The sequence below is a fragment of the Oncorhynchus tshawytscha genome, linkage group LG02, assembly GCF_018296145.1.
Source record: "Oncorhynchus tshawytscha isolate Ot180627B linkage group LG02, Otsh_v2.0, whole genome shotgun sequence".
NCBI classification, from domain to species: domain Eukaryota; kingdom Metazoa; phylum Chordata; class Actinopteri; order Salmoniformes; family Salmonidae; genus Oncorhynchus; species Oncorhynchus tshawytscha.
In genome coordinates, this window is record NC_056430.1 from 41,256,439 (window position 1) to 41,269,962 (window position 13,524).

The 13,524-nt window shown below is 42.4% G+C and overlaps 1 protein-coding gene across 2 annotated transcripts in view; it reads right to left on the bottom strand.

Annotated features, from left to right (window-relative positions):
• The window catches only part of slc2a11a (solute carrier family 2 member 11a), a 16,989-nt gene continuing 3,465 nt past the window's right edge, over positions 1-13,524 (bottom strand). Inside the window, exons 1-12 of one of the 2 annotated variants that reach the window (XM_024374114.2) lie at positions 12,515-12,662; positions 11,974-12,072; positions 11,612-11,772; positions 10,441-10,565; positions 10,035-10,164; positions 9,684-9,832; positions 9,256-9,443; positions 6,097-6,207; positions 5,526-5,627; positions 2,434-2,509; positions 1,961-2,088; positions 1-1,162 (exon numbers count right to left, since the gene is read on the bottom strand). In XM_024374114.2, the coding sequence (XP_024229882.1) occupies positions 944-1,162; positions 1,961-2,088; positions 2,434-2,509; positions 5,526-5,627; positions 6,097-6,207; positions 9,256-9,443; positions 9,684-9,832; positions 10,035-10,164; positions 10,441-10,565; positions 11,612-11,772; positions 11,974-12,072; positions 12,515-12,625 (1,599 nt within the window). In that variant the 5' untranslated portion in view covers positions 12,626-12,662 and the 3' untranslated portion in view covers positions 1-943. Of the gene's footprint in view, positions 1,163-1,960; positions 2,089-2,433; positions 2,510-5,525; positions 5,628-6,096; positions 6,208-9,255; positions 9,444-9,683; positions 9,833-10,034; positions 10,165-10,440; positions 10,566-11,611; positions 11,773-11,973; positions 12,073-12,514; positions 12,663-13,524 lie in introns of those variants that run through there. The other variant, XM_024374110.2, reaches the window with a different exon arrangement.

A 13,524-nucleotide genomic window follows, 5' to 3' on the forward strand; every position in this document is an offset into this window, starting at 1 on the left:
TACTTTCCGAAGGCACTGTATTTCACATAGATACAATACATGGTCTTATTTGTTTATGATCACAATCTATTCCAAACAATGAAATATATGACATACTGTTCAAAACAAGTTGATTATTTGATAATATAGTTTGATATGAAATGATCTATAAATACAGTATAATACTCTCACAACATACAGTAGCTTAGATATCTTTGGTTTTACCTTGTTACAATATCATCCACCATATCTGTATGATAACCCTATGACACATGTAACAGCAGTTGAACTTTGCATTTGATTTGGACAGCAAAAATAAATAAATAATCCAAATTCGATTTGAATATACTTTCTTCATTTTCATCACAAGGCAATATGTGATTGATACGGCATAAACAGGCTCACAGGGATTTGTAAATATTGGTCCTAAAAAAATAAAAACATAACTTCACTGATCAGTGTATATGGGATTCACCATTAAATATTTATGTGGATTACATTCACCCTTTCAAGATATGGGACCCACAACATTGCATTTTCTTCTGTACTGGTAGACTAAAAGTGCAGACTACTTGATGCCAAAGGCACATTATTAAAATGAACATCTTTCAAAGTAAAGACGGTCCATCCCTTAGCACCCTTTGTACATAAAGCTTTCACTCAAGCCACTCAATACTACATAATTACATATTATAACTTTAATGGGATCTCTGTGCTCAGAACAATAATTATTCTCTCCAAGAGTTTATTGCCGAAAATTGACTTACTGTAGTTTCATTTTAATGAAAGGGAATACACCATCTTTGCATCTTTACCCAAGACGATGGAAAACCTGGTTTCCTGTGGGAAAAAGGTATTCTGACCTCAATTGGATCTCCCGGTTAATTAAGGTTAATTAATTAACCATAAATAGTACTGTAGTCAATGGTAGAAGTCGTAGGTCATAGGTAGGAGAGCAGTAGGCCTACAGGGCAGTGGAGTGGCAGACCTCTCCCAGCTGATACTGTGCCTGAGGGGCAGGTAGACCCTGCTTGTCCTGGCCCCTGTAGTTGAGCTTGTGGAACTCGTTGGCGATGGCTGAGAGGGTCTTCCCTTTGGTCTCAGGCAGAACCAGGCCCACGTACAGAGCAGACAGGAAACAGACAGCAGCAAATGGGACGAAGCAGAACTCACCCAGCTCACTCTGCAGAGAGAAAGAACAACAAAAACGAGTCTGTGTGTGTGTTTGTACGTGTTTGTGTGTGTGTGTGTGTGTGTGTGTGGGGGGTGGGTCATTCTGCCAATTACTTGCCTTTTGAGTATTGGAACTTGATGAATTTTTTTTTTTATTTCACCTAATTTTAACATTTTGTTAAAATGTTCAACTTAATAAAAACATGTTTTCCCATCTCAAGAGATTCAGTTACAAAATGACTATAGTAAGTGCCTACTAAAGTAACAGGGTTGACGACTTCATCTTAAATCATACATAAATCCCCTTGTGACAGGGGGAATGGAAGCTTGTTGTGTGCAACAGAGAGGGGCAATTGAATGCAAGCATTTCTGTCTTGTCTATTGTATTTATTGTTAACAGGGTTAATTTATAGATTTTTCCATGTGGTCTATTTGAAACGGCACTTATTTGATATAACAAGCTTTTAAAATGCAATATTTTTACACAATTTCTACTTCTATCAAAGTGACGCAAAAGGAACTCGTTTAGTAGAATGACCCTGTGTTTGTGTGAGCGTTTTTATTGATTTAACCAGTGAAGTCAGTTAAAAACAAATACTTATTTACAATGACGGCCTACCCAGCCAAACCCTAACCCGGACGACGCTGGGCCAATGTGTGCCGCCCTAAGGAACTCCCAATCACGGCCGGTTGTGATACAGCCTGGAATCAAACCAGGGTCTGTAGTGACGCCTCTAGCACTGAGATGCAGTGCCTTAGACCGCTGCGCCACTCGGGAGCCGTTTGTGTGTGTGTGTTTTTCACCCACCACCAGGAACGGAAAGATCATCCCCATAATGAAAAGGTTGATCCACATCATTGAGCCAGCTATCATGTAGGCTGCTGGACGGGCAGTCTGGCTAAAGATCTCTGTAGGGAGGACCCCTGTCACTCCAGCTGTAGGCAAAGATAAACACAGACCTTACCAATACCGATCAATAATGAGATGAGTGTACTTTATTCATCCCCAAGGAAAAATACATTTGTCATCCTTACAGCCATAGTTGAAATGAAATGAAATCACAGTTTATTTGCACAGACCCTTATATATGATCTACAGATGCTCAAACTATCAACAAACTGTCAGCTGCAACTCTGTTGGATACTGTAGTGTGTAGGATAAAATACTTAAATGCCAATGTAATTCCCTTCAATATTAGCTAGTATTTCTAACTGACTGGTCTAATAATATTAAGCTAAATATTAATATTAAAGCTATTGAAAAGGAAGACACCGGCTCACCTGGGCCCATGCCAAAGCTGAGTATATAGGTGAAGATACAGGCCATACTCAAGTAGGGCATCCACTCCACCTTGTGCTGTTATAGTAAAACAATGAACTTAGTTATCAAGTCGAAAATAGATGATTTAACAAGTTTATTTGTATTTTATATTTTATTTCACCTTTATTTAACCAGGTAGGTTAGTGGAGAACAAGTTCTCATTTACAACTGCGACCTGGCCAAATTAAAGCAAAGCAGTTCAACACATACAACAACACTGAGTTACACATGGAATAAACAAACATACAGTCAATAATGCAGTAGAAAAAGTATATATGCAGTGTGTGCAAATGAGGTAGGATAAGGGAGGTAAGGCAATAAATAGGCCATGGTGGCGAAGTAATTACAATATAGCAATTAAACACTGGAATGGTAGATGTGCAGAAGATGAATGTGCAAGTAGAGATACTGGGATGCAAAGGAGCAAGATAAATGAATAAATACAGTATGGGGATGAGGTAGTTGGATGGACTATTTACAGATGTGCTATATACAGGTGCAGTGATCTGTGAGCTGCTCTGACAGCTGGTTCTGAGGGAGATATGAGTCTCCAGCTTCAGTGATTTTTGCAGTTTGTTCCAGTCATTGGCAGCTGAGAACTTGAAGGAAAGGCGGCCAAAGGAAGAATTGGCTTTGGGGGTGACCAGTGAGATATACCTGCTGGAGCGCGTGCTACGGGTAGGTGCTGCTGTGGTGACCAGTGAGCTGAGATAAGGCTTTACCTAGCAGAGACTTGTAGATGACCTGGAGTCAGTGGGTTTGGCGGTGAGTATGGAGCGAGGGCCAGCCAACAAGAGCATACAGATCGCAGTGGTGGGTAGTTTTGGTGACAGAACGGATGGCACTGTGATAGACTGCATCCAATTTGTTGAGTAGAGTGTTGGAGGCTATTTTGTAAATGACATCGGCGAAGTCGAGGATCGGTAGGATGGTCAGTTTTACGAGGGTATGTTTGGCAACATGAGTGAAGGATGCGTTGTTGCGAAATAGGAAGCCGATTCTAGATTTGATTTTGGATTGGAGATGCTTAATGTGAGTCTAGAAGGAGAGTTTACAGTCTAACCAGACACCTAGGTATTTGTAGTAGTCCACATATTCTAAGTCAGAACCGTCCAGAGTAGTGATGCCGGATGGGCGAGCAGGTGCTGGCAGCGATCGGTCGAAGAGCATGCATTTAGTTTTACTTGCATTTAAGAGCAGTTGGAGGCCACGGAAGGAGAGTTGTATGGCATTGAAGCTCATCTGGAGGTTAGTTAACATAGTGTCCAAAGAAGGGCCAGAGGTATACAGAATGGTGTCGTCTGCGTAGAGGTGGATGAGAGAATCACCAGCAGCAAGAGCGACATCATTGATGTATACAGAGAAGAGAGTCAGCCCGAGAATTGAACCCTGTGGCACTCCCATTGAAACTGCCAGAGGTCCGGACAACAGGCCCTCCGATTTGACACACTGAACTCTATCAGAGAAGTAGTTGGTGAACCAGGCGAGGCAATCATTTGAGAAATCCAATGGTGTTGAGTCTGCCGATAAGAATGTGGTGAAGCCTTGGCCAGGTCAATGAATACGGCTGCACAGTAATGTCTCTTATCGATGGCGGTTATGATATCGTTTAGGACCTTGAGCGTGGCTGAGGAGCACCCATGACCAGCTCTGAAACCAGATTGCATAGCGGAGAAGGTGCGGTGGATTCGGTGAAGGAGAAATGGGGAGGCTTGGGCGAGTTTCTGTGGGGGGGGTGCAGGGCTGTTGATCGGGGTAGGGGTAGCCAGGTGGAAAGCATGGCCAGCTGTAGAAAAATGCTTATTGAAATTCTCAATTATAGTGGATTTATCGGTGGTGACAGTGTTTCCTAGCCTCAGTGCAGTGGGCAGCTGGGAGGAGGTGGTCAGATTCTCCATGAACTTTACAGTGTCCCATAACTTTTTGATTTTGTGCTACAGGATGCAAATTTCTGCTTGAAAAAGCTAGCCTTAGCTTTCCTATCTGCCTGTGTATATTGGTTCCTAACTTCCCTGAAAGGTTGCATATCACGGGGGCTATTCGATGCTAACGCCAAGTTAAAAAATTTATATAAAAAATAAAGTAATTTTCCTGACAACTCAGTTCTATCTTGCTGAATCAATATCAGTAAAATTGAAAACATCTGACTTTCTTGCAGACCAAAGTCTGAGGTCCAAAAATAATTGAGCTAAATCGATATTAATTCAAATGAGCACCACATAATACCACTGATTGAGTGGGCTTTCTAAGAGTGTCCTGTCGCCTTACAGATTTAGAATCTGAATTGAACCAGTTTGCTACAGCAGGGAAATAATACTGCAGCAAGAGGAAATGTGAATTATGATGTGGATTATCATTTTTTGTAGGGATTTGATACATTTTTCATTAGGGGAAATCAAGTCTGACCTTTTTACGTGGAAATTACAAACTCTCGAACCCTTTTTAAACCTTTGAATACACTACAAGTATTCTGCCGTGCAGATAAATTCTCAGCAACAGAAGAGTGATCAAATTAAGATCCTACAACTGTACCTGACTACACCTATCCAACCACCCACTGCACCGACACATGCAAAGCACAAAGTAGAATCACCCCTCCTAGTGGATAGAGTATTGTGTTGTCACAACATGAAGAGGAACAGGGGGTTCAAAAGGGTATGTTTACTTTTCTGCCTGGTACACAGCAACCCAAGCGTGACTGCGACGCAGATGCACCATGTCAGACTGCTGTCCTTCCATTAGGATGAGTACGTTCACACTTCAGAAGTAATAGTCGTTCTGCCCTTGAACAGGCAGTTAACCCACTGTTCCTAGGCCGTCATTGTAAATAAGAATGTTCTTAACTGACATGCCTAGTAAAATAAAGGTTAAAAAAAAATGTTTTTAAAAAGGTAAATAAAACCAATGAAATTAGAGACTGGGACATGACTAGGACATGGCATTTCAGCCACGTATCTCCATCATCTAGTTTCAGATTACCTTTTGATTTCCACTCGTACTTTTATTTTCTTACATTGACAGGGGAAGAGGATGACATAAGAAGATAGAATACCTCAAAACACAGAGCTATAGTGAAGACAATGGCCCAGACCGTCATTAAAGCGTAGCCTCCCATCAAAAGAATCTTCCTGCCCTGTCGCTCAATCAGCAGGTTCTGAGGAGGATGCAAACATTACAATGTATATTAAAATCATGTCATTTTCAGCCCTGAGGTTAGCAGTAGACGCAAAAGAGAGGTGTTTCATCTTCTTTTACGTCTCTGGTTACCCTGAGGTGAGCATGTATTTTTTTTAGCCTTGTGTGAAAATACATTCAAAAAAAAAATAATCTAATCCAAACAGAATGCCTAGAAAAGCACTTTAACAGCTCTCAGAATGCAGGAACAATTTTAAAATGTAACTTTTCTTACAGAGCAACTTTTTCAAAGGTCTGGATTAAGGATTTAACAAGAACAAGAACAAGAACAAGAACAAGAGAGAGAGAGAGAGAGAGAGAGAGAGAGAGAGAGAGAGAGAGAGAGAGAGAGAGAGAGAGACAGGGGTAAAACAATCCCTACTTGCCTCTGGGGTGGTTAGTTAGTTACCAATAGTTACACAACAGCCACATTACTCAGGAATACTCACACATATTATACAGGCTGTGAATTCACATGTACCAGTGCATATGGTGATATACTGGATCATATCCGGAGAGATCCCGGACTCTTTAAACACATAGTATGCATAGAAGTAGATCTGTTGGAGTGAAAAAGAGAACATCACATACACTGTACATAGAGTAAGCGTACTGACAGAGTACAGTGGCTGCTGTTTCAGTTATGATGATTTTTGAATAAAACTATGCTTTTTCTATCGTTTTTCATAAAATGAGTCCCGTCCTTATCATGTACTGACCGAGTACTGACAGACTGACTGAGCATTTCAAATCATTACATCAAATGACCAAATTGAAATTTTGTTGTTGATAAGCTGATTCAGCCGCAAAGCATTTAGCATATTACTGCTCTAATACCCAGTCAGCTCTCTCCCTAAGGCTTCCAGCTGCCAGCCCCCTGGTCTAAATAATCCCCTGAAGAAAGAAAGGTACTGTAATTACACAGTCATCAGTTAGGGACTGTGAGATGTAGCATGAAGGCAACTAAGAGACTGCAGCAGCACTATTAACTTGGCATGGCCTTGGACTGACTACACCTCTTCATTAAAACCTATCTGAAATACACACAACACGCTCTCTTTCAAATAATCGTTTGGTGTCTCACATTGGGATTCGCTGGATAAGCAAATCACTACAGAAGGTCCAATCTCACGATGTTTGTCGCAGACAGACACGTCACGTAGTGAATGAGGAGAGACCCTACTCATTATAAGTTGCTACGGCCCGCCCTCTGGTCATTCACCCCCTCTAAGCTCTCCTCAGCACGACTTGATCCCTGTCTCCCTGCTTAACTGTTCTCCAATGAACCGTGAGCTTTACGCTGCCGAACGTAGGACCTCAGCTTCTCGTCTCTAGTTTTGAGTACTGTCCAAAAGTAACGTTTTTGCTTTGAGTAGAATACTTGCTCCAAGTATCCGGTGGTAGCTAGCGTCACATGCCTAGCTACTGCAGGTAGCCTACTGGTTAGAGCGTTGGGCCAGTAACCGGAAGGTTGCTGGATCAAATCCCCGAGCTGACAAGGCAAAAATCTGTCGTTCTGCCCATGAGCAAGGCAGTTAAACCACTGTTTCCCGGGTGTCAAAGACATGGATGTCGATTAAGGCAGCCCCCCGCACCTCTCTGATTCAGAGGGGTTGGGTTAAATGCGGAAGATACATTTCAGTTGTACAACTGACTAGGTATCCCCCTTTCCTTTTCCCTTACTGAGACTTGGTTAGCTCACTCTGCAAAGCTAAGCTACTTGGTTAGCTCGCTGAAAATCCAGCTCACCTCTACTAGGTCTTCATACTTGCCCAAATGGTAGAATTGCTAGCTTCCTCCTCTCGTCCAGTAAAACCTACGTTCATGCTCACTAACCCCGTGTCCTGTGTGCGTGCATTGTAAGGAGTTGCCAAGGACGAAAACTATGTAGAGCATCCCCTCTTCAGGGCTCCTCACAGCCGCAACAAAGTCCTGCCCCGCTGACTCCCTTGGAGGGAAGAAGGGGCGACCGACCTCGGGTTCTAGTAGCTGAGGTAAGAAGACACATTTTCAGTCCCCACCCAGTGTCTCAACACTTCCCTTTGTAATAAAAGTCTCTGTTGCATCCAAGCGTCTTGGTAAGTTAAAAAATACAATAAAAGGGCAACTCCCCATTGCGCCACCAGAGAGTGAGTCATCAAACTTATGGGCAACTCGTCACAAGAGCAGAGAACTGGCGTGCATGCATATTCCAGCCCTGGGTCATGTCCACAGTTACAGAGGGGTACAGACTGCAGTTTGCTACGAAACCACTCGCTTTCAATGGAATTCTGGCAAGTGGCAACTCAGCTTGCATACTAGAGCAGGACGTCTCCTCTCTATTGAGCAAATGGGCAATCGGAGCTATAACGGCGGCAGAGTGCCAACTCGGCTACTACTGCCTGTACTTATTGGGGGGGGGCACACATATAATAGGATACCTGGGTGTCAGACTGGATTCTCTCTCTTTCCGGGCTACACTATCAGATGGACGCATAACCTTAGGGTAGTGTCAGTGAGGAAGGTGGCGACGACAGATGCATCACTCACATGGTGGGGGGTGGGCGCAGTTCAAAGATAAGAGTGGTTAAACAGGTTGTGGTCCCCACAGCTCCGCCCCGCTCACATAAACTACCCTGAAACTGATGACACAGTGTTCCTATCTCCGAAACACTTTCTGCCTTATCTTTCCAAATTGTTACATCCTAGTCAGGACAGGCAATACCACTGTGCTAGCATACATCAAAACGCCAGTATGGCCCTCACTCTCTGCAGCTATACAGGTTCCTTTTTCAAATATTATTATGTGGAGCAGCGCACACCTCTTCTCAGTGGAGAACCAGATCTGGGAGAGATACGTTGGAGCCAGCGTAGATCTCTTGGCGTTGCACAAAAGACGAACACTGCCCTCTGTTCTTTGCGCTGGCAGGAGACGCACAACCAGGGGTGGATGCGCTGGCACACCCCTTATCCCATTGAATCCCAATGTGAGACACCCCACTCTATTATCAGAGAACTGGCGTTACGAAAGTAACCTTAAGTTATGTACTCCTCCCTAACTCCCGCAGGATTACAACTGTAAAGTACAACCACATGTCATCATCACCAGCATGCATTTTTAACAAGGAAATGTAAACCCGTCTACACACAGTATGAAATATTGATAGCTGATATCACATTTCTAATCAAGTTTGCTGTGAGATGGAGGGGTCAGGAACACTGTGGCCAAAATTGTGTCTGAGCTGGGTATGTTCTACTGTCAGAACAATGGTGTTGTTTAGAGGTAGGTAACTTTGATCCTTGAGAGAGAGTTCTCAGTCAGAAACCCCAGGACCAGAGAGAACCAAAACCCTGCTTACTCAAAACCAAACATCTGAGAAACCCAGTAACTGTGGGGAGAAACCATACTTACAATAACAATAGAAGTCTGCTGGCAGGAGTCTGCTTCTTACAACATTTGTAAGAGGGTAAATTAATAATAAAAGGACATTGCATCATCATTCACCACAGATATTATTTGTGATTTTATGCGACACATGTGGCCTACTTAATCCACTAGAAATTAAGTTCCCTGTTGAAAAACGCAGTTATTTAAAATTCTACATTCACAAGTTTTTGCAGTAACTCACGGAGTCGTTGCCACAGAGTTGCATGGCGCTGCTGAGAGTGATGATAGAGATCACCTGCCAGCGCACATTACGGTCAGCGAACAGCTCCCAGGGTCTGCTGGGCCTCAGGCCTTTAGCTTCAGCCTGCTCCTGGAGGATCTCATCCAGCTCTGATCTCTGGACCTCACAGCCACGCAGACGCCTCAGAGCTAACACACGCACACACAGACACATACACGTGGACGGGCAAAATGGATTTCGGAAATACAAATGATGGCAAAGTACACAGATGCACATATAAGATTTAAAGACTACCCCTCCCTGCTCACGCAGAGGCGGCACAATGAACATCCACAGAACCTGCTCATGCTTTTACTGTATATCTCCCTAACTCACATACAAGAGGAACAGAACAACGTGGACCATGAATTGGCTCTCCCCCTACCTACCATTGATACAGGCTTCCTTGTCCCCCCGGTCTATGAGGAGGTATCGAGGGCTTTCTGGGAACCAGGGGAGAGTGAGGAGCTGGATGAGGCCTGGGATGGCATTACTGGCCAGTAGGTATTGCCAACAGGGCTCACTGCCCAAGATCTCCCTGGAAACATGACACCATCAAATGAAATACTGACTTAATTAAAACAAAGTTTACAACTGCAATTATTTCCCCAAACAAATCACACAATCCATTATAGTGCTAGATTTATGTGTAAGTAACACTAAATTGCAGGCTTATTTGGTAGCCTCTGAATGCTTTGCTTGGATGTTTGTCTTGTGTCGGTGTGTTGTATGTTGCCTACCTGAGGCCCACGACCTGTCCTAACACCACTCCAAACGCTGTGAAGATGGCTGATGACAGGGAAGCAGCCCCTCGCAGGTGCTTGGGAGCACTCTCACCAAAATACATGGGTTGCACATTCATACTGATCCCTGTGAAAGGAGTGGATCATTTCTCTACTGTCTGTGGTGTCAGTTTCTTGCATCAAACATAATACTGTAATTGTACAGCTGCTTGTCTTATCTATATCTACACTTTACATGTCATTGACATTTAAAGACCTAAGACAGCAACAAACATACAACCAGTATTACACTTTTTTCTCTATACACAACGTACAAGTAATGCAGTCAGTTGCACAATGAGCATGGTTTGATGACATGAGAACCCCCATTTGAGAACCCTCTGGTTGAATATACAGTAGATACCAGCATTGATTCCAACCAGGACCCTGGAGATGATGATCATCTCAAAAGACTTGGCAGCTCTGCTGGTCAACGCTAGGAGTGAACTCAGCATCAAGAAAATATTATTCAACAGCATAGTCTTCTTCCTGTGGGAGCAACACAAGGGGGTTAGAGTAGAGTAGAATATAGTGGAGTAGTGTAGAGTAGAGTCGAATTTAGTAGAATAGAGTAGAATTTAGTAGAGTATTGTAGAGTAGAATTTAGTAGAGTACAGTAGAGCAGAATAGAGTAGAGACAAGTAGAATAGAGTAGAGACGAGTAGAGTAGAATTTAGTAGAGTAGAGACAAGTAGAGTAGAATAGAGTGGAGACGAGTAGAATAGAGTGAAGATGAGTAGAATTTAGTAGAGCAGTGGAGTGTAGAGTAAAGTAGAATATAGTAGAGCATTGTAGAGTATAGTACAATTTAATAGAGTAGTGTAGAGTAGAATTTAGTAGTGTAGTGTATAATAGAATAGAGTGGAGACATGTAGAGTTGAGTGGAAGTGAGTATAGTAGAATAGAGTGGAGATTAATAAAGTAGTGGAGACTAGTAGAGTAGAATACAGTGGAGAAGAATAGAGTAAAGTGGAGATGAATAAAGTAGTGTAGAGTGGAGACTAGTAGAGTAGAATATAGTGGAGACGAGTAGATCCAAGTAAATCTTGAGTATCAATGAACTTATACTGTAGTAATGATGTTATAATTACGTTTATGCAAATACTACTATCTGTCCAGATATCATATATGCCCTGGCGCCAGCCTGCAAGGTTCAGTGTGCTCTTTCAGCCTTGAGAAACATAAACACCACCACATTGTTCATTAACTGACTCCACTGTGAAGAGAAATCATAAAGTAGCCTTGCTGTCTTCAGTGACACTGTGTCTATGCTCTCTTTGATGCAACCCCCTTCTACATCTGACCCATAAACAGATGAAAATATTCTCATCAGTCACTAAACATTTCTCTTTGAGACATTATATCACTTATAGATCCCAGGTAATATTGAATTCTAAAGCACATATATCAAGGTTCCCGCACATCCTTGTGTCAATATCTGACATTGACATTGCCTTGACATCGCCTTGACATTGATGACATTACCTTCCAAAGGTTATGATCATGGATCCAGATATACAATAATACATTATTACCTTCCAAAGGTTATGCTCATGGGTCCAGCTATAAGAGCTCCGGCCAGGCCTCCCAGGGAGTAGATGGACACAATGCAAGTCCAGACCAGAGTGACCTGGTAGTTCTTCAGCTGCACGTCCCAGCGCTCCCGAAATGTCTCGTTAACAAAGTTCTGAATGAACTGAAAGGAAAGGTCAAGTGTGGTCAAATACACTCAAGTGAGCATGTGCACACACACATACATACACAGATTGTATTTGTTTATTTGGATACCCATTAGCTTTAGAAGAAGCAGCAGGTACCCTTCCTGGGGTCCAAACACACACACACACACACACACACACACACACACACACACACAGGTGTGTCAAAATAACCTTACTATGGTGGGTGCGTTCATTATGGCAAGGTTGTAGCCATACTGAAGAGTGCCTCCAATGGCACATGACGTCACCATTAACATCAAGTTTAGATCATTGCCCTGTCAGTACAAACAAGTATTAATAAAAAAGAAACAACAATGATAGGTTGTTCACTTTAATAAATATTGGAGATGTACAATAGTGCACAGTACTTAGCCACAGAGTATTGATTTACATAAGAGAATTAGGAGAAACACTGTGTTATGCCCCCAGTCCTATATTTTCAGGTATTATTCGAAAAATAGGCAATTGGAACAACAGTGCACGAAAAGAACATGCCAATAGTCAGAATAGTCTGACTAAATGGATAAATGTCAATAAACATAAAAAACACGTTCACATATTACATTTTTCTAATGCATTTTTGTGACTATCATTATTTTCACATGGGGGAAAATGTGCATTTTGCTAAAATAAGTTTAACGCGACACCAAACTACATTACACGGTCCATGAAAAAATATATATAGCCTATTACGAAATAAAAACAAAATTACTGTACCTTTTTATCCACTCCAACATGCGACATAGCGAATCGCAAATTATATTTTGTATTTTTAAGTAGAAATATAACAGCAGACCTATTCAAGTCTTTGCAAAATCCTTGAATCATACAGGTTGCCAGGACGCAGAGCGCAGGACTGTGGACATCACCGAACTCCCCAACCCCAACCTTCTGAAATACTGTATAAGTACAGTATCCACTCCCCCTGCACGTGTGTGTGTCACGTTTCGTGTGACACCCAACTCCTGTTATGTTAAGGGAATGTTTAACCACTATATGAACTGTCAGGTTTATGTATAACATTGACCTTCACGTGGGTGTTATCCTACTGTAGGTCTCATACAATACGTTGTTATTCTCTATACAATACCTCAGATATGGAATATGGATCGCCTCGCACTGGGCAGAGACGTAAATTCAACGTGTACTCCACGCTGGTTCAACTGACGTGGAAACAACGTTGAATCAACCAGTGTGTGCCCAGTGGGCTGTTGCCTCAGATCAAATATGTAATGGCACTAGGCTATTCACCGGTCACCTCGCTCGAGTCATTTACCTATACTGTGGAATTTGTCTCATATCGTTCTCAAAACATTGCGGCATCATAAGCCTACCAAATGTTTGTATAGCAGTTTATTATTATATGCAACGCATGTGCAGAATATCTGCCCAGTCTTTCTGGAAATCAACTTTCAGGCCGTGTCGCGACAACGAACATTACAGGTGCGTGCAGCTTGCTCTAGTCCAGTCGCCAACGTCCAATAAGTCATGCTTCCTGTCGATTTACAAATGCTGGACCATGTCTGGAGTTATGCTCAAACCAGACCTATAGCCTATACTCTCATTATGGGGCTGCATCTTTACTTCAAACGCACGTCCTTGCGAAAATGTCCAATTGACATCAATTTATGACATTGTTGATGTTTGTGTAGCCTGTACGTCACCAAATGGAATTGAGGCATATACTATCATCATTCGTCATTGGCTACCATGATCAGCCTCTTCAA